The 22,066-nt window shown below is 37.3% G+C and overlaps 1 protein-coding gene across 1 annotated transcript in view; it reads right to left on the bottom strand.

Moving 5' to 3' along the window:
* Positions 1–22,066, bottom strand: part of LOC149227249 (26S proteasome regulatory subunit 7-like) — a 101,152-nt gene that overhangs the window by 24,812 nt on the left and 54,274 nt on the right. The window contains exon 7 of the mRNA XM_089377728.1: positions 4,098–4,316. Coding sequence (XP_089233854.1) covers positions 4,098–4,316 — 219 coding nt within the window. The remainder of the gene's footprint in view (positions 1–4,097; positions 4,317–22,066) is intronic.

The raw sequence follows: 22,066 nt of genomic DNA, 5'->3' as shown, positions 1-22,066 counted from the left end.
TGTAACTCCCTTCTTCTTGCCCTTCTTGTTGGGACACTGAGCAACATAATGACCCAACTTCCCACAAGCAAAGCATTTCACTTTGCTCATGTCCTTCTCCTTCGCCTTCTACTTCCCCTTATCCTGCTTAACTCCACTAGGAGACCCCTTCTTGGCCTCCTTCTTGCCCATAGTTGCAAGGGAAACATTCTCTTCTTCATCTCCCCCACCAAGTTGACTGCCACTCTTGGCACTCCTCCCAGTGTCCTCCTAGATGAAATCATCCTACATCCTGCTCTAGTATGCAAAATGCTCTTTGGCCACAATGCCATATATGAATACATCCCACTGCTTCGTGAAACCATCTAGCGCAATCCTGACCAACTGGTCCTTAGGGATAGCCTCTCCCACAACAACCAACTCATCTCTCACCTAAGTGATTTTGGTGAGGTATGAAGTCACATTGTCAATCTTGGACATCTTGGTGTTTCTTAGCTTCTACCTCAACACCATCTTCTTGTTCTCATTGAAACTCTAGTGGCATGTGTTCTCATTGGAACTCAGAAGGTGTTCCTTTGAAAATTCATGCCTCAATTCTACTAAATATGCCTCCTAGATTCACGCTAAAGGTGTCTCAAAGCTCGTGCTCTCAAGGCAAGAATAAACAGTGAGGCAGATCTCCTAGATTCTCAATCCAGCTACTATGACTTTGGCAGATTCGAGCAGCTCCTCCACAAAAAATATGCATAGAATCACTCTCAGCCACCCAACAAATCAGCGCAGGCCTATAACTTGAATCTTGGCCTACTATTTCTTGATTTTTTGGGAGCCCCCTAGCTATGTGTTTTCCTTCCTTCCAGATATGCAATCTCAGCCTCCTCTCAAACTCTTCTTCTCACCTCCTATCAAATGCTCATTAGAAATGAATCAAGAATTAATGTTTTTCCCGTTTCGTCTTTTCATTAAACGAGAACCCTAACCCTTGAGATCTAATGGCTGAGATTAAATCTCAACTCATTAAATCAAGGGTGGAGATCAGTCTCTCTCTTGACCTCTTCTTTCATGTGGTCCCCCTCAATCAATGAGTCTCATAGTTACCTTTTTAATGTTTTGTACCATGTGCACTTTTTCTCTCCTAAAGAACCTTTAAAAAATAAAACTCACTTTAATATTAAAAAATGCACTTTGTATTTTTCTCATAAAGTCACTTTATAACACTAGTAACATTAATATATTAAAGTACATAGTACATCACCGATAAAAAGTAACTTGCCTCCATAACATTAATAAAACTCATAATGTCACATAACAAAAAGACATTAATAGGTTTTCTTAGGCCAAAAGGATAAAAACACTAAAAACACCTCCTTGGTACCCTTATTTTCAACAGTTGATAACCTATTTCTCACAATGTCTGGGGAGCTCATTGCCCACTGTAAGAGGGACCTTGCAACAGAGTTTGACATGAAGGATTTGACATTGATGCACTACTTTCTCAAGTTGAAGATATGGCAGGGAGAGGGAGATATTTTGCTTGGACAAGGGAAATACACAGTTGAGATCTTGAAACATTTCAAGATGGAGGACTGTAGACCTATGGCTACACCATTTGTGACCAAATACAAGAAGATCAATACTTCCATATCAAAGGCAGTGGACCCTACCTTGTATAGACAATTGATTGGCTCTCTCAAGTATTTGGTCAACACCAAGCTAGATATTTGTTTTGCAGTGAACACACTTAGTCAATTTATAGTAGATCCTAAGCGAGTTCACTGGGTAGTTGCAAAACATGTTTTGAGATATCACTGAGGAACAGTTGAGTATGGGTTGAGGTACACTTAGTAGGATGGAGTGAAGCTAGAGGGGTACACCGTGTGGATTGGGAAGGCAATACAGTGGACAAGAAGAGTACTTTTGGGTGCAGCTTCAGTTTTGGATCAGGAGCAATCTTTCGGTACAGCAGGAACTAGAAGTCAATTGCGTTGAATTCTGCAGAGGTCGAGTGCATGGCTGCTAGTGTGGTGACATGTGAGGTTATTTGGATTGGGAAATTCCTTGTTGGGATTTTTTATCAAGAGCTAGATCCGACTGGCATTCACTGTGACAACTAGAGTTATATTAAACTGCCTGAGAATCCAGTATTCCATGGCAAGTCAAAGCATATTGAGATCAAACACCACTTCATCAGAGATTGTGTGTAGAAGGGAACTGTAAAGCTAAAATACATTCCCACAGATGAGCAAGTAGCAGACATCTTAACGAAGTCATTGATGAAGCGCAAATTTGTATTCTTCAGGGATAAGTTGGGTGTTGTACATAACACCTTCCTCACTAAGAGGGAGTTTTGAGATTGTACCTTGGAAGGTGATTTTGCATGTATCAGGGGCCATGACATGCAGTGAATCACCTTAATTATCTCCTACAGCAGTTAATTAATAAATTTCTTAAGTCAGGACTTTAGACAACAGTTTAATTTAATTGTTGGGTACCTTTTTGTAAAAGGGAAAAGAAGTCAACAACAGATTTAAGTCGTGGCTGTTGATATCAGTAAAGTAAGATCTAATCTCAACTGTTGAGATTATGGATTTCGCTTGAGATTAGGGTTCGATCTATTTATAGGGGGTTCTAGCCAAAGGAGAAATACAATTGTTTTGGCACGAGTTGGGATTCAGTGGAACTCGATATTTGGCAGCGAGAGAGAGAAGAGGCTAGATCAAGCCAGCTAGAGTGAGATCAAGGCAAGTGATATCAGCGGAAAGGCCGAGTTACCATGGCACGTGCAGGCCAAGTTATCTTGAGCCAGTAGGCTGAGTTTTCTCTTGGGCCATGAGACCGAGTTTTGCCTGTGCGCAAAAGTTATTCTACTGGACTCTGCACGTGTGGATCATACAAGGGCCGAGCGAGAGAGAGGGCCAAGATATTTTGCAATGTATTTTCAGGTGCAAATTCTTGTAAGTCTGCTGTAAAACATATTTCTCTTGAAGCTGAATGAGAAGCCCAATGTTGGTTGGTTTTCCCCACACTGGGGTTTCCAGGGTATATCTATGTTATTCTTTGTTGCATGTGATTGCATGTGATTGGTTTCAAGTATTTTCACTTTTGCTGTTTATTTGGTTAAAAACCCAGAATATTTATTGCTACAAATCAGATTAGAAAGCATTGTTTATTTCAGATCTGTGCTTATTTGTTGAGACAGTAAATTTGTAATTGGGTATAAAGAAATTAACAGTTATCTGTGTCCTAAAAGAAATTATTCCATTGGTTGAGATACCAAATGTATGCTTCAACTAATCAAAAATCCCCACTGGTTTGACCAGGCATTTACACAGCTACCTTTAGGCTTTCTTAAGCTCATCTGATGAACTCCCTATACATTTCTGCTGTGAGAAATGTATAGGGAGCTTCAGAGGAGCTTCTAGTTTCTCCCTCACAATCATAGTTACCAGGTTTAGTAGACCCTGAAACTTTTGGACCGGACAAACTGATCGAAACCAGACCAACGTACCTTTCTTTGAAAAAGCAAGAATTAAAATTAAAAATAAATCAAACAAATCAAAAATTCAAAAAAACTACTTCATAGCCCAACAGCACCCCACCACCACCACATCACATTCCTTCACTATACAAGCTAAAAACATAGTGCTGATTTCATTATTTTTCTCTGATTATTCAAATTTCTCAGTAATATGTATAATTTTAAGTAAAGCTTTTACATTTTCCATGTTTCCCACCCTTTCAAGCTTTTCTGAAATCACAACCTTTTCCAAACCTTCCCCACCTCCCAAAACCTACTAAACTTTTATGTCTGTTAACCATGCTCACAAGACATAATAACACTTAGTTTAATTAGTGCTACAGAATCTCATTTTGGCACCACTCAACAAGAAATATATAATTAAACAAGTTCTATTCTTTGTTTGAATCAACAATTTTTCTCATTGCTATCTGAATCTTTTGTGATACATATTTTAATGTTTTGATTCTATAAACAAGACTTATGGTTTGATGTTTTATAAAACCTGTAAAAAAATCATTTTAGACATAATAATATTATTTGTTGACAAGTATAAACAAAGAAAGAGACAGCATCTAAAGGGGAGCTAGAATTTACAAACCTGAAAAAGCTCCCGTACCATTCGAGCACCCTCACCAACATACTTCTGAACAAGCTCACTTCCAATAACTCTAATAAAGCATGCATCAGTACGATTAGCCACTGCTCGAGCTAATAGTGTCTTTCCTGTGCCAGGAGGACCATAGCAAAGGACACCTTTCGGAGGATCTATTCCAAGCTTAACAAATTTCTCAGGATGAAGCATTGGAAGCTCCACAACCTGGAATAACAATAGGAGAAATTGTCACAGTTGCATAAACAAAGAAAATAATGAAATATTATAATGAGCGCAACAGAGAAAAATGCCATTTCAAATATCAAGCTTATGAAAGTCACTTCAGCCTCTCGTAGGAAAGGCTACAAAATAGAAAAGCTAAAACAATATTAAAGAAACATATGAGCTACCAACAGCCTGCATGCAAGAACTATTCAACTTGTTATAACCCCAATTAAACTCTCCTGCACAGCTTCATGATAAGCTAGCAAAGGCATAAAAACAACATGAATTACTGTCATCACTATAGAACAATAATCCAAGCACCAATTTAGAAGGAACTAATACTCCCACAATAATTTCTGAATGTTGATATTATTCTAAGAAATTATAAGCAATTAGTTAAGTTACATGTCTTTTATGGTTACATAGTGGTGGTTTCCCAACTTAGCAACACATATCATTGCAGAAACATTGATTATGACACCAAATAATACAATCAACTCTCTCTCTCTCTGAAGTTGAGTCTGAACCATTATTAATGAGGCATACCATCACTCTTTCAAATTCTGCTGCTGCTTTGTTGACTTTCAATAGACATTTGACTCGGTCCTAACACAGGCATTATTTCAAAGGTTGCTCAACACTGGTATCTTGGAGACACTTCTAACTGCCATCAAGAAACTCTATAATTCAATTCTTGTTCATTTTCACACTATTCATGGCCTCCTAAAGTTCATCAACAGAACCATTAGGGTTAGGTAGTGGTGCCCTCTCTCTCCAATTCTCTCTGGGATTTTCATTGATAAATTAGAATCAAGGAGCATATAAAGATAGGGATGGATGTCTTCTCTACCATTCCTCCATCTCTTTGCTTCTTTATGTCAATGACATGATCCTCCTAGCCTCCATTCCTAAGGGGCTACAGAGACAGCTTGATGACCTTTACCTCTTTTGTGACCTTCAAAAATGGATGGTTACCTAGGTAAGACGCTCCAAGCCACCTTCTGTCATCTAAACTGGATTGAGGACATCTATACATGGCACATTTAGGTCACTTGGACCATGCCTCTCGATGGTCTTGCCCCAAATATGGCTTTCTATTCCAAGAACTTTTTGCAATCAAGAGATGTTCTTATTGTCAAACATGCATATATAAACAACTTTTGATGCAAGCCTTCATGATTCCCCATGGCCATTGCCAAGTTGGCTCTTATCAACTTCGAGTTAAGATTGATCACCACCTTCCTCACTTGAATAGGATTTTTGTTAGTTTTGCTACATTCAAGACATTAAGTTTATGGATCACCTCATCTTCAAATGTCCCAGTTATTATGAGATCAAAGGGGGAATATACTACCTTTATTGGCAGTCAGGTGGCTCCCTCTCCACATTTTTCATTACCCAAATCAAAAATGCTTAATTGTTTTTACGAGGAAGGTTCTTAGGTATAGATCACAATCCTCCCCATCCAGAACCTTCTAGTAGGATCACACCATTCATCCATATTCTTCAACTGACTCAATGTACTAAGAGCATATAAAAGTTCAAGCTTCTGTGTAAATGTCAGATTAATGAGACCATAAATCCCTTCTCAACAACCCAAAGAGTTATCCCATTTCTGCAAGACTTCTGAGGAGCTCTCGTTCCAGAGCTCGGGCTAGACCTCATCAGCTAGCAAACAAAGCAATCGGAGGGGCCAAACCTGAGACAAATCCCTCTGTGAAAAGTACCACTCTCCACACTCGATTGAGTAACTAGTCATCCATTCAAAGATTCTTCCCTGGCTCAAAATGTTAGGAGTGATGGGCCTTCTCAATCTAGAGCTCCCCCCACAAGATCACTCTGAGGATTACAAGGTGGTGTCCCCTCAGCCCTAAGCACTCTCAAAAAGACTTTATAAGAGAGTCTATCAACTCCTCCATAACAATCAAGGACTCAGATGTAGAGACTTATTCTTCTTCTTCTCCCCCATCTTTCAAACTCAACTTCTAGTTCCAGCACCTCTTTACATGGTCATGATGAGATTTCAATCATGTATTCATCATGCTCTTTCTCTTTCTTTCTTTGAGCTAGTCTTTTATCTTTGGTTTTAGATCTTTTCTTCTTGTTGTTACTATAGCTATAAGAGTTGCTTTTGCACAACCACTTTGTATTACATAAGCTATACAATCTGGGCACAAAAGGATAAACAGTGTGAAAGGATTAAATGTTTCTGAAGATAAAATATTGGAAATCAATGTTCATTTTTATTTTCATTAGGTGAACAGCATAATCTAACAGTAGTTAGACAAGAAAGCATGGCTAAAATAGGAAAACATCAAACAATGGCTTAGGCTGGTCAAACCAAGAAATTGACAAACTAGCAGAACAGCATTCTGGGTAGTTTGACTATGGTGCCTAAATGAACGGTGGCAAAGTTTAACTTCTACAGGAACACATATTACAATATTGAAAAATAAAATATGTACAAAATACAAGTGGTCAGATTACATCAAGTTTTAACAAGAGAAAGTACATGCAAAATCTAGTTACATGTCACAAGAAGCAAGTAAAGATGTTGACAATGAATGTAAAGTGCACTGCCCTGATGAGCACCGTAGACAATCCACCAATTGCTTTCAGTAAAAACAATTGTGGAAATAATTTGACAGAAAGCACAAACTCCAATAGAAAATCTACACCAGAATAGAGTCAGCCATTGGCTTTTGCATTGGGAATTAGGTTTGATGTTAGAATATGACAAAAAAGCAAGAAACATAGTTTTGGATGATGAAGCATTAGCTAAGTCACCTGACACGGGGATTCGGGACACGTAGGATTCGGGATTCGTGGTGTCGGATTCGGGACACGCTGACCCCCGGAACAAGACATGTTAGGACACGTTATATATTATTTTATTAAAATATATATATATATATATATATATATCTTAAAAATTAGTTATTAGCATATTTCTTACACAAATTTTAATTAATGATACAAATTTATTGATTTCAAACATAGATCTTCATCTATAGCTATTAGCATGCATAGTACATACAAAATTCAAATAAATGTCAGTGGTACTGGTCACATAAATGATAAATGATAAAATCATAAATCTATTAAAAATTTAAATCATGATTCATAATTCATAACTGAAAGACAACTTACAACTACAAGATAGTAAGATAAACACACTGACAACTGTAGTTTTCTCATTAAGTCATCAAATCAAAATCTGTTACATAGGTAGTGTTGGTGCAATGCCAATGGCAAATAGAAATAGAAAATATAAAACAACTATAGGTATACAAGCCTCAAGGCATCAATCAGCATCAGAATCAGCATCACTGTCCCCATCATCATGGTCCCCACTGCTCTCCTCTGCATCCTCCTCCTCCCCTGTATCCATAGTCGCCTCTGCATCTGCTGGTATGGAGGTTGAGTCATCAAAACTAATAGGGTCTAGCACTGGATCACCGAGATCCATGTTGGCCAATGCCAACTCAACAGTGGTGTCCAGACCCATATCTTCAGGAAAGACATCCCACATCTTTGTCTTTCCCCTCAACCACTCTTCCCTCTGCCTGTAAATAAGACGAAGGTTGGTGTGCACATACACCATTGTCTCTGCCCTGGACTGCTCAAGCCTGTTCTTCTTCACAGTGTGCAAATTCCCATATGTGCTCCAATTCCTCTCGCAACAAGAGGATGAAGTCACCTGAGAGAGGAGCCTCATGGCTAACTGCTGAAGAGGAGGGCTTGTTGCCCCATGATTTGCCCACCAAGAGTAGGGCTTCTTAAGCCCCCTGTCTTTAATCACATCATAGCCTCCAAACCGACCACTGCCAGTGGAAAACTCTGCAAAGGCATCCTCCACCTCAGCAAGCAATGCACTATCATGATAAATCCGCTTCAATGCCTCTTTCCTCCCCTGTGAGATTTCACCATCCATGTGAGGAGGGAATCTGCGGGAAGGTCCACCATTCAGCCACTCATGGCTGTAGTATTTGGGGTTCAATGAGTGAGCCAAACAATGTAAAGGTGTACAATTCTTGTCCCATCTGCGGACAAGAATATCATGTATGGTATCGCAGAAGGCCTCTGGTGATGTCTCATACGGGGGGCACTCACTCTGTAGAATAATGCTCCTCACAGACTCAATCATGGAATCCCATCCCTCATAAACCTCTCCTAGGATGGGTTTGTCTGTATCTGCAACTCGAAGCAAAGAGATGATAGGGTCTATGATCCGAATAATTAGATCTACCCTCTCCCACCAAGCATCATCTAGTACCGTGTCCTTCACTCTTTTAGAGGCTGCCTGATCTGTCTTTCTCCAAAAAGACCAAAACTGAGAAATAACCATGGACCCAAGAGCAGTCTTGACCTCCCTCAACCTCTTCAACATCATGAATGAAGATGCAAACCGTGTATCAACAATCTTCAACAATGATAGATTACTGTACTCCTTGTAGATAGTGAGGGCATTTGTATGATTTTGCACAAAGTTACGGATATGTCTTGCATCCTCAATAATGCTTCCAATCCAAAGCACATCAGAAGCAATGGATTTCAGTGCTAAGTTCAATGAATGGACAATGCAAGGTGTCCAAAACACTTGTGGATATTTAGCTTCCACAATCATGCCAGCCGCCTTGCAAACAGGTGCATTATCTGTAATGATTTGCACACAAGAATCAACACCTACCTCTTCAACAACTCTAATAAATAACTCACCCATAAATTGTGCATCCTTGTATTCGCCAAGTGTATCCACTGCTTTCAGGAAAACTGGACCATTCAAGGAAGACACCATGAAGTTGATGATTGGGTGTCGTGCTGGATCTGTCCATCCATCAGAAACAATGCTAACCCCAGATGTTGGCCATGATGCCTTAATAGGCTCGAGCATTTTTTGCACCTCTTTTTTTGCCTTCGTCAACAATGTGGTTCTCAGCTTCTCTGACCCAGGAGGCACATACCCTGCTGGAGCCCCTTGAGTTAGAGCTCGGCACATCTCAACAAATAAAGGTGAACGTGCAACATTAAATGATATGAAGTTTTGATAGAAGAAGAAGGCAATGGTGAGATCAAGCTCGTCCCGTCTCTCTTTTTGGAAAATCCTGTCCATTGGACCAAGTGATCTTCTTTTTAATGCTTGTCCCCCAGTAGAAGTAGAACTCTCAAATGGAAATTTGGTGGTGGGTTTCCTCAAAAATGGAAGGGGGTCTTCATTCTTGCCCTTGGGTGCTTTTGATTTTGAAGCCAGTGCCACATGTTCCATACCAACATGGGCCTCCTTTTCCAATTCTTTTCTCTTTTGTGAAGGAATATCTTTACAAGCTCCAATCCCCTTACCAGGTATAGCCAACAAATGTGCTCTCACACGGTGATATGTGCTTGTGAAAGAAAGGTTACAAAAGCTGCATTTCCATTGCACATTGCCTCCTCCCTTTCCCTTGCTGTTTGACCCATCCTCTCTTGCGACATATTTCCACAATGGATATTTTTCATTGTCTTTAACTCCTCTTCCCTCAAGATTACTTGCAGCAGACTCTGATGATATTGGGGGAGGAAGAGCATCTCTACCCATGACATTCTTGCCCTTCCTTGCTGCCCCTGCCGTTGATTGAGCCATGTTACCTCAACCTGTAAAAAAAATGAACAAACAGTCAAACTGCTGTAAAATTTTTAAAATGCAAACAGCAAAAGAAATGAACAAGAATCAAGTTCATTTTATAGGCTAGCAGTGGCTCACTGCCAACTGGCTGTATAATGTATTCTATGTTGCTGTATAAAAAATTAAAGACAGTGTTCTAAACTTCTACACTGCCAGGACAGGCCAAGGTCTGAGTGTTATAAAAGACAGTGTTCTCAGCAGCCCTAAATATGTTGAATTTGTGGCACTTCTGAGTACTCTAGGCCTATGCACAATGGGCTATCTTTATCAGCTATACGCACAGCCACTAAGAGGAAGACTTCAGCTCTTTCCAACTCATGCCAATGTGGAGAAACCCGGCCCAGAATTCAATAATACGCAGAGGATGACCCCACACTTACTCCGTTTAGCATTTCAATCACATTATGGAGGCTAAACTATGCCCAGAAATGTACAACGAACTCATTCTTGACTCTGATTTATAGGTTAATGGCCTGTTCTAACATGGATCTTCACTGCAGAACTAAATTATGATGTTTTTGTATATATCGATAGCCGTAAGTTGAACATTACGCAAGCATTTTCTACTTTAAAGCTGTGGCCATGAGATACATATTTCAGACAAAGCCAAGTGTGTCCATTCTGCCAACTGAATAGTGAATACCATACTCCGTTTATAAAAATATCCAAACCCAACACTCTTATTACACACGCTTCTGCTCACTCATTCCATCATCAAGGTAATAAACAAGATGCACAGACTTAGTTCTTGTCATTGCAGCTCTGAAATATTACATATGTAACCTTTATTATAAAACACAGTGGGCCGTGGCGTATACCTTTGTTCTGTCTATTTATTAATTTAACTATGGTTCATATATGTATCATGGTGGCCCGCATCTATCTATAGCTCACACAGAAATGGATCGCACAGTGATAATATAACACTGGCGACTCGTTCATGATTTCAAAGGCTCGTTCTTAACGACTGGAGCATTGTTAGATTTCAGTGGCTCAGATTATATGGCGTTGCTCCATACGTTGTGGTGACTGGTTCTATATACCCAACATTACAGTGGTTCAAGGGTTTTGTGTCACGCAATTTATGCAAACTGATCACTGATAAGGCGTGATACATATTAAGTTTTAACAGCTCAGCAAACTAACCTTAAACCTGCAAATTGCAATGCGGTCCGCCGCTCCAAATCGCTGTTACTCGCTCCAAATCGATGTTAAGGTTGCAAATGCAATCAAATGGGAATGACAACAGCGAACTTAAACCTACCAGCAGCCCGAAAAACGAATCCGAAACCAGGATTCGATTCCAAAATCGTGACACGTTCTTCATTTTTTTGACACGCTCATGACACGACGTACCCGGATATGACACGACGAGTCATTGAAACATGACACGTGTCAGGACAGAATCGTGTCCGATTCGTCCGATTCGGGATTCGTCCAGGGGTTTGGACGAATCCGGTTTCATAGAGCATTAGCAATGTTACCCACCTAAAGTGGGTAACCCCACAGGAGAGTTTATTCTCCAACTTTGGACAGCAAGTCAACCAGCAGACCTAATATTGCTCATTATATGATGAATTGTATTCAAAACCAGTCAGTTTGAACCGTAAACCAATCAAACTGACTGGTTCATTAACCAAAGCCACCAGACCTATAGAAAAACCGGGTCGAACTGCCCTCCTCGCCGGTTTTTTAGTCAAATCGGGCATAAACCGTCCAATTTATGACAGAACCAGCTGGCTTTCGCATAAACTGGCCAGTTTTGGTTCACTGCCAAGTGGCAACGTCTATTTGATCCTGTCAATGAATACCATCAACTTTACCAAAGGATTTTCCTATGGTATTGGCTAAGGCAAAAGCTATATAAAGAGATGGAGATCAAGGTGTATGTGTGCAAGTAATGGATTATTCATGTGTGATCTGATCTGGAACAAGTGTGCACCAGGAAGTAAGGAGAAGGCTCACATATGAAAGATCCGAAGATATGTTGAAATATATGGGAGCTTTTTTTCACTTGGTTAATTATTATATCCTTACGGGGCTTAATAATTAATTGAGTACTTTCCTCCAAACATAACCCCAAAGCCGGAGCACGGCTTGAAGGCAAGGCCTTGGGTGAGTCCTATTATCTAGAGTCATTGCATATTACCATACTATATCACTCGTAAAATTTCGTGGAATTTGATTAGATCTAGGGGTCATTTTTAAAAAAATTTAAATTTCCTGCAAGACGGAAATTTAAATAAAATTTGAATGTAATATGTAATAAGTGATGTCTAGAGAAGTTGTATGGGGTATGTGTGCTCAAAATTACACCTCTCACACTCAACTTTCAACTATGACACACTTTGAGAGGTAAAAAATAAGTTTTAAACCCTCAAAACCGACTTTTCCTAAGTTTAGTGAAAAATGTGGTAATAAATTGAGCCAGCAAATAAATAAATTGAAGAAAATAAAAATCCACACATGTTAAATGATGTGGAAATGAGGTGGAAAATTGTCAAGGAGTTGAAATCAAGTTTCAAAGTGATGTGGACCAAGAATCAAGGAGAAACATGTGACAAAAAGGGAAATTGAATTTCCTTGAGGGGACCACGAGTTTCACAAAAGAAAATCACATACACATGGAGAATGGTCTCCTACCACTCCACTCTCACATACACATGTCCTATCCACCTCAACAAGTTCTCCTCCTTGCGTGGACCTCTATAGAGGAAATCGAATGGCCACTTGGGAAATTCGAATTTGCATGTAAAGGCATTGAGATTGTCACCCATTTGTCTTGGGATTGTCACCATTTGCCTTGGGATTGGCTCTCAAATTTCTCTATAATAGAGCATTTATCTCTTTTAGCCTAGTGAACACATTAATTACTTTTGTCTTTGTGGCATTTATGAATTATATTAATGTCATGGATGTAAAAGGTACTTAGAAGTGTTGCACTATGTACTTTTTTCTAATATTAAAGTCACTTGTACTTTATAAAGTGATTTTATGTGTAAAGTACTAAGTGTACTTTCCTACTATTAAAGTGAGTTGAAAAATCACTTTATGAGAAAAATATAAAAAGGTACACAACTAGAAGAAAAAAAGCACTAAAAGACTTTTAAGTGATGGGGCCAATGTATGACGGGGGTCATTTGGGAGAGTTGATCCCTACCACACATCTTGAGATTTGGAGATTAAATCTCAACCATTGGATCCTAGGTTTAGGGATTCAATCTTTTCCAAGGAGACAAAAGAGGAGAAAATGATCTCATTCTTCACTTCATAGCTACGTTACCGGATCCGCTGAGTGCAAGAGGTGGAACCGCGGATCCCCGAATCCGAAACTGGTACGGATACGGATACGCTAGGATCCGCGTACGGTCAGGTAGTGATTTAATTAGTGACCATCTGCCAGCGTATATATATATATAAATTTATATATAAAAATTTAAATAAAATTAGGCGTAGTTTTTTAATACCATCTGCCGGCTTATATATATAAATATTTAAATAAAATTATGCGTTATGTTTATAATACCATCTGGCATATAAGATTAAGCGTGAAGTTTTTAAGATTAAGCGGGAAGTTTTTTAATACCATCTTCCCGCATAGATTTCAATGAGGTTAATATATATATATATATATAATAAATTTATTTTAAATCAATTTGTTTTTTTAATAAGCTTTCAATATAAAAATTTCAGATTTAATTAAAATGTTTATTTTGATGTTAATATATATATATATATAATAAAATTATTTTAATTTATTTACGGGTCATATTTTTAATATCATCTGGCATATATATATAAGCTTTTTAATATCGCATATATATAAAATGATTTTATTAAGATTACGTGTGAAGTTTCTTAATACCAGCGTGAAGTTTCTTAACACCATCTTCCCGCATATATATATAAAAATAAAGATTTCAATAAAATTATGCGTCTAAGTTTTTTAATAACCTTTCAATATAAAGATTTTCTGATTTAATTAAAAAAATTATTTTGAGGTTAATATATACAATAAAGCTATTTTAATTTATTATTTATTTTAAATCAATATGTTTTTTAAATACGCTTTCAATATAAAGTCTTTTTATTTAATTAAAAAGTTTATTTTGATGTTAATATTTAATTAAAAAGTTTATTTTGATGTTAATATATATAATAAAGTTAGGAGTTGTCTATAATGCGACTTTTTGAGATTCCGGTGACAGAATCCGGCGGAAGAAATTGAGATGAAATCATGATTTGTTGCAGTTAAAATGGTTTTTTAACTGCATATTCGGATTCAGCACCCTGAAAAACCCCTGGGACGGTTTCATTGTGCAGAAATTAGCTATCAAACTTGGATTCCAATAAATTACTGCCGGATTTTCACCGGAAAAAATCGCCGGAAAGGCTTTCAAAAAGTCGCGTTAAAGACTACTCCATAAAGTTATTTTAATTTATTTATTTTAAATCAATATATTTATGTTTAATAAATCGTATGTTTTATATTTCATTTTAAATTTTTTATTTTTATAAGTCATAATTTATATAACTTTATGTTTGGTTGTTAAAAATTAAAATATTTTTTAATTTTTATAAATAAAAAATATATATATTTTATGTTATAACTTTATTTTAACAATTATATCAATATGTTGGTATTAATATTTATATGTTTATTTGTTAGTTTTTTAATTTCATCATTTCAGTGTTCAGATTCATAAATTATGTAATAATTTTAGTTCTAATGTTGTGATTCATGAATGGTTTTGATTTTAAACATCAAATGTATTTTCTAAAATTTTTAAAAATATTATTATATATTTTTGTACTTGCTGTATCCTCGCCGTATCCGGATCCTGGCTTTTCAAAAATCCAACGGATCCGGATCCGAATCCGGATCCGTATCCGTATCCGTATCCGTATCCTGGTAACTTAGCTTCATAGTTGAGAGAGCATGATAAGAAGAGAGAAGAGAAAGAGAGTTTGCTAAGGAGAAATTGCAACAGGAAAGGAGGCTCGAATTTCTAGGACAAGGAGGGCAAACACCAACATGAATTTCAAGGAAGAGGGCAGCTACAGCAAGCATGATTTTCGAGGCGGCAAGAGGCACAATTTTTGAGGGTTGTAGAATGCATTTCGAGGAGCTGTACAACATGATTTTCGAGGATGTTTTAGCTGCTGTCAAGCCCAAAATTCGAGGCACGAATTTCAGGACAACAGCCTCTGTTAACGCATTTTTTAGGCAGCAGACAAGAACATTTTTCAAGGCAATCTGTCTCACATTCAATGCAAAATTCGAGGCACCTTCAGCAAAATTTCAAGGCAAAATTCTGGGCACGATTTTCAAGGAGCTGGGCTGTGAGAAAATGCAGAATTTTCTGAGCATGTAAATTTTGTGAAAATCAGAAAATTACAATGGGCACAAATTTCCAGAATTTGCATTTACTGCTTCAGCTGAAAAGGGAGATAAGCACTGTGTTTATTTTATGTAATTAGTCTAATTTCTCAAGCAATAAAATCCTCATTTGAAGACCGGTTTTCCCCAAGAGGATGTGGGGTTTTTCTGAGGTCAACTTTATTGAAGAATGTAACTAGGTTCGGTCTTCATCAATTGTATTTGAGTCATAATGAATGTATTTATCAAAAGAAAGAAAAAAGAACTTTTTTTATTATTATTATTATGACTTATTAAAGCATGGGTTTCATGCTTGGGTCATCATGTTTTAGGTCGAAGTCCTCATTGAGGACTTCTAGGATTTATTTTGAGTCATTATAGTCATTGTCCATTTAAAGAGGCCCTTCTTGGGCTTTCGAATCATGTAAAAAGAATTACTATTGAGTCAAATAAATTATTGTCACCTCCACACCAAGTCGGCCGCAAACAGGATAATTCAACCTCACCAAAAGCCTATATATTGAAGCAATTTAAATGCATTTGAAGGCATCTCTCACACAAGTTTGATATCTAAGAGGAGGCAAAAAAAGTGTGGAATTCCAAGAGAAGAAGGAGAATTGCTGGAAAGGACAAGATCGAAATTTTTGGGTCATCTCTCTCTCACACACATGTGGATTTTCTGGTCTACTACTAGAGGGTCGAAGTACTGCTACTGGATCGAAGTCTTTCTACTGGGTCGAAGTTGATGTTGGGCTAACTGTTGGATCAAGTTGTTGTTGGGCTAATTGTTGGGTCGAAGTTGTTGTTGCGCTGCTATTGGGTCGAAGTTCTACTAGATCTAAGTTTTGTTGCTGCTACAAGTTGTTGTTGCTAGGTCAAAGTTATTGTTAAAAGAGTTATCATCTACAGAAGGAAGAAAGGGTTGACTTGGAAAGTCTATGTCTAGGTCAAGAGTCTTGGATCATCTCCTGAAATTATTAAGGAAGAGTTGTTGACTGGGATTTCCTCCCAGTCAACAACTCTTCCTTAATAATTAGGGGTTTTTCCATGGTTCTCTGCCTACATCTAGTGTTTGTGATCTTTGTGATATTGTTTTGGTAATTGCTTGATAAACTACAAGATAAAAAAGGAACATAAGAAAAACATAAGAATATCACAAGTAATTATCTATATAAAGAAAACATTTATGCCTTTCTAATTTTCTAACATGGTATAAGAGCTAAAGTGAAGAAGGAGGAAAAAGGCAGCTCAAAGATCTATTAAAAGGAAAATAAGAGGTTTGAATAAAGCTTATCGAAAGGATCATATAAGAAGTCAAGTCTATCATCTTCAAGGACAATGTCTAACTCAATGAAGGGAGAAAACAAATTAGAAGGAGCATCCAACTACAGGGCATGGAAGAAGAGGATAGACCTCATCCTCGAGAAGAATAAAGTTTTGGATCTAGTCAAAGGAAAGGTGAAGAAACCTACAAATGAGTCAAGTGATGCAAAAAAGGCAAAGTTCAAGGAAATAAAAATATTGGCCATGACACTAATGGTGGATGGAATAAAGGATAACCTCATTCCATATATATCCAACATAGATTCTGCTCAAGAGATGTATGAGGCATTATCCAAATTATTCACTATCAAGAATCTTGGTCAAATAGCAAGTCTTAAGAATGAACTAAGATCTATAAAGATGACAAAAGAAGACATTGTGGCATCCTTCTTTGTGAGAATAGCTAGAATCAGAGATGAACTCCAGGCAATTGATGAGATAGTACCTAAAAAGGAGCTTGTAATCATTGTACTTCTAGGACTACCAATATCATGGAGTGCCTTCTCATCAGGTCTCAACAGTTGAAAGGAAACTCCTACATTCGAACAACTATGGAATGCATGCAGTCAGGAAGAAGTCAGAATTTCTCTAGTAAGCAACAAGGAGAATGAAGAGGAGAAAGTTTCAAATGCTTATTCTGCTCATCACAAGAACAAAGGATCATTCAAGAAGTCTAAAGGGCCTAGAAGGAAGATAGACCTATCCAAAATCGAATGCTACAATTGTCACAAAATGGGTCACTATAAAAGTGATTGTCCTGAGAATCCGAGAAACAAAAAGAGAGAAAGGGAATATGCAAATGTTGTTGATGAAGGACCTCCAAAGAAGAAAAAGAAGGATGAATCCGAAGTCAAAGACTTATTTTGCTAGGAACTCTTAGGGACTTTATCCTTCTACTCTAAGTTTTTGAATTGTTTTGTATTTTGATTTCTAGCACTTATAGGTTTAACATTCTTTGGAAAGACATTGTTGAATTGTTTTGTTAAAGTTATAGGTATCCCTCGAGATTGGATTAAGAGGGAGCCCTCACCACTTTTCAAAATATAAGTATTATCTTTTATATTTGGTTTTCCTTTTCTTATCTAGATGTGTTTACACTAGATGCTAATAACATTTCTTTTTATATTTTCCTTGTTTAGGAAAAGCTTGTTGATATGCTCAAGGGCTATGAAGAAGACCTCACAAGACAAAGCATAGAAGTTCTATTGGAATTGATGTCCTATAAGGTTTGTCTAAACTCAAAGGTATGTCTTAGACTATAAGTTTTGTTTCTCTTCGTGATAAAGGTATATTCATTCATTCTAAGAAATTTGCTTTACATTACTAACAAGTGTTATGTCTAGGACCTTTGAATCATAGAGATTCTTGTTTGGGAGATTAATCATTAGATTGAATCTACCCTCATTAAAATCATTATGTTTGTAGAACCCTAAAAGGTTCTCTATAAAACCCTAACCTAAGGGTATGTCAATGCTAATGTGAAAAACCCTAGTCTACTTAGGGTTATTGATGAAATCTAGAAAATACTATTCTTTTGATGTTTGGGGTTTTGATAGTAATATCATGTTTGGAGCTTTAGTATTATGGAAACCCTAGTCCTTTAGGGTTGGATGGTAATGTGTTCCTAGACCTTGAGGTTTTGGTAAATTAGGGTTTGAGTAAAACCCTTGTGTATCGAGAGTTAGCTCCTAGGAATGAATCCCTAGGTAAATGTTTGTTTGTATGATCACAACCCTAGTCTAATCTAGATTGTTATATGTCCGACTTTAAATGTATTAATATTTGTTTCTTGGGTTTGTCCTATATATGTTATGATATGCTTGTGCATGATTATCCTAGATATGTATTTGTGCTAACCTATTTGTTGATAAGTTCTAGGGTTTGTAACTAAGCCCTAGTAGAAGTTTGATGTTCTAGGATATGATGTGATGATATTGTTTCCATTATGATGATAAAATCTAGGGTTTACAACAAACCCTAGTAGAGGTTGGTCATTTAGTTGAAACCTTGATTGCATTGTAGTATCTTAAAGATGGAATCTAGGGTTTGCATTAAATCCTAGTAGAAGTCTTACATATGAATTCTAAGGTTGTTAGATGTACTGTAAGTGTACTTGTTTTTATTACTTCTAGGGTTTGCAATATATTATAGTAGAGTATGTCATATCTCTAGAAGAAATATTGAGGCCCTGGATATAATGAGACCGATATCTTGATTGAATTACTAATGTGATCTAGGGGTTATAAGCTAACCCAAGCAAGAAATTGGAGTATAAAAGTATGTATCTCTTGTTGATTATGAACCTAACTAAGTTTAGGTATTTGATGTCTAAAGTCTAATGCTTCCATTATTGTATGATATTGATATAGTTATGTTCATGCCTCTATATATATGTTCATGCATGATCTTCAAGATGATGATGATGTTCACAAGTAAAGTTGATTTGATAAGCGTGATGAAGGAAGTTATATGAATGGTGATGATCAAGAAGGATGGACGCCAGGAAAAATTCGTCAATGTCATAGAAAAGAAGTTGATCTCCCTAAGTTAAGAAGGAGCCTGGATAAAGAAAAGAGTATATCTCCCGAGTTGAGAGGGAGGACATATTATAGTTATGATGGATACCTTGAAGAAGAAATTCGAGAATGAATATTGAGGTGTTGCTAAAAGAAGGAAAGTTGAATTTAGTGTTGCATGTGAAATAGGAAAGGAAGTTGAATGATGGAGGAAACCTTTGTCAAGATTTATTTGGGAAGCCTCGAAGTCCTATTGTGATGAATTGTGAGACAGCATCAAGATATCAGAAGACCCTAAAGGTTTGTGTTTACTCATGAGTATTTGATAAGTTGTTACTGATTGGGGTTATGACTGTTCAGGTAAATCTCTCAAATTTTTTGAAAAGCATGCTTAAGGTTAGAGAGATTTGATGCGTTGAGGCATTGTGTGTAAAATACCTGGGAGGACATATGTGTTGATGTCTAGCTCCTGAAGTAAGAGGGAGGGTGGCAATGGTCTTGGAGCTCTGACCTTGGATATGCACCTAGACCCCTGGGTTGATGGTTAGCAAGTAAGCATGATGGTACCTAGACTGGTTGAAAGCTTGAGTCCATCTTAGTCCCACCCGGATAGATAGCCCTTGTCAAGAATCTAATCCGTGGCACCGTAAGTGCCTAAACTCTTCATGGTTCATGTGTTTTGAGATCTTCCATGTACTTGTGTATGTAAGTATGAATACCTCCTTAGTTAAGAGAGAGTGTTGAAGAATGTAACTAGGTTCGGTCTTCATAAATTGTATTTGAATCATAATGAAATGTATTTATCAAAAGAAAGAAAAAGATTTATTTATTTATTATTATTATTATTATGACTTATTAAAGCATGGGTTTCATGCTTGGGTAATCATGTTTTAAGTCGAAGTCCCCATTGAGGACTTCTAGGATTTATTCTAATTCATTCAAGTCATTGTCCATTTAAAGAGTGTTAAAATTGGCAACTAGGGCCAAACTCCACCTTGGAGAACTCATATGATGGAGATGATCTTTTTATTGAATTCCACTTTCCGAGAGGTGTAAGATTGATCTAAAGATCATCTTGTTTGGATGAGCAGAAGTGAGATTTTGAATTTAATTCTCACACATGTACAAAATTTCAAGGTCGGCCAGAAGTCTAATGTAGGCTAAGGTAGCCCCAATAGATGTGTCTCCACCTCTCATTGAATTGTATAAATAAGAGACATTCTCCTCATTTGATCATCATCACTCAACACATCTTTCTCTCTCCTCTCCTCATTGGTTCGTACAGCAAAGGAGAAGCTCTTCTTCTCATGTTGGCTTGGGTTGACCAAAAATTTCAGGTAGAAATCGCAGCACTGTTTTGGGCTATTTGCAGGGACATTGACCAGCATTGACCAAGGGTCAAATCACCTTCTTTGACTACGATTTTCAGGCAGATAATCCAACCTTTTGAGGCTGCATCTCTTGGCATGAAAAAAGAGGAATTTGGAGCAAGTTGACCGCAAGGCCTTTGACTGCAACATTGACTCTATGTTGACCAAGTTTGACCGAGAATTTCAAGATTATAGTATTTGAGTCATAATGAAATGTATTTATCAAAAAAAAGAAAAAGATTTATTTATTATTATTATTATTATTATGACTTATTAAATCATGGGTTTCATGCTTGGGTAATCATGTTTTAAGTCGAAGTCCCCATTGAGGACTTCTAGGATTTATTCTAATTCATTCGAGTCATTGTCCATTTAAAGAGTGTTAAAATTGGCAACTAGGGCCAAACTCCACCTTGGAGAACTCAAATGATGGAGATGATCTTTTTATTGAATTCCTCTTTCTGAGAGGTGTAAGATTGATCTAAAGATCATCTTGTTTGGATGAGCAAAAGTGAGATTTTGAATTTAATTCTCACACGTACAAAATTTCAAGGTCAGCCAGAAGTCTAATGTAGGCTTAGGTAGCCCCAATAAATGTGTCTCCACCTCTCACCGAATTGTATAAATAAGAGACATTCTCCTCATTTGGTCATCATCACTCAACACATCTTTCTCTCTCCTCTCCTCATTGATTCGTACAGCAAAGGAGAAGCTCTTCTTTTCATGTTGACCTAGGTTGACCGAAAATTTCAGGCAGAAATCACAGCTCTGTTTTGGGCTATTTGCAGGGACATTGACCAGCGTTGACCGAGGGTCAAATCACCTTCTTTGACTACGATTTTCAAGCAGATAATCCAACCTTTTGAGGTTGCATCTCGTGGCATGAAAAAAGAGGAATTTGGAGCAAGTTGACCTGCGTTGACCACAGGACCTTTGACCGCAGCATTGACTCTATGTTGACCAAGTTTGACCGAGAATTTCAAGATTGTTGTATTTGAGTCATAATGAAATGTATTTATCAAAAGAAAGAAAAAGATTTATTTTTTATTATTATTATTATTATGACTTATTAAAGCATGGGTTTCATGCTTGGGTAATCATGTTTTAAGTTGAAGTCCCCACTGAGGACTTCTAGAATTTATCCTAATTCATTCGAGTCATTGTCCATTTAAAGAGTGTTAAAATTGGCAACTAGGGCCAAACTCCACCTCGGAGAACTTGATGGAGATGATCAGGTGTAAGATTGATCTAAAGATCATCTTGTTTGGATGAGCAAAAGTGAGATTTTGAATTTAATTCTCACACATGTACAAAATTTCAAGGTCAGCCAAAAGTCTAATGTAGGCTCAAGTAGCCCCAATAGATGTGTCTCCACCTCTCATCGAATTTCATAAATAAGAGACATTCTCCTCATTTGGTCATCATCACTCAACACATCTTTCTCTCTCCTCTCCTCATTGGTTCGTATAGCAAAGGAGAAGCTCTTCTTCTCATGTTGA

This window comes from Pinus tabuliformis, chromosome J (genome assembly GCF_031772625.1).
Source record: "Pinus tabuliformis cultivar Carrire ecotype Pingquan chromosome J, CPIR1, whole genome shotgun sequence".
Taxonomy (NCBI): domain Eukaryota; kingdom Viridiplantae; phylum Streptophyta; class Pinopsida; order Pinales; family Pinaceae; genus Pinus; species Pinus tabuliformis.
Note: the sequence above shows the minus strand (reverse complement) of the source record. Positions and strands in the feature narration are given on the sequence as shown.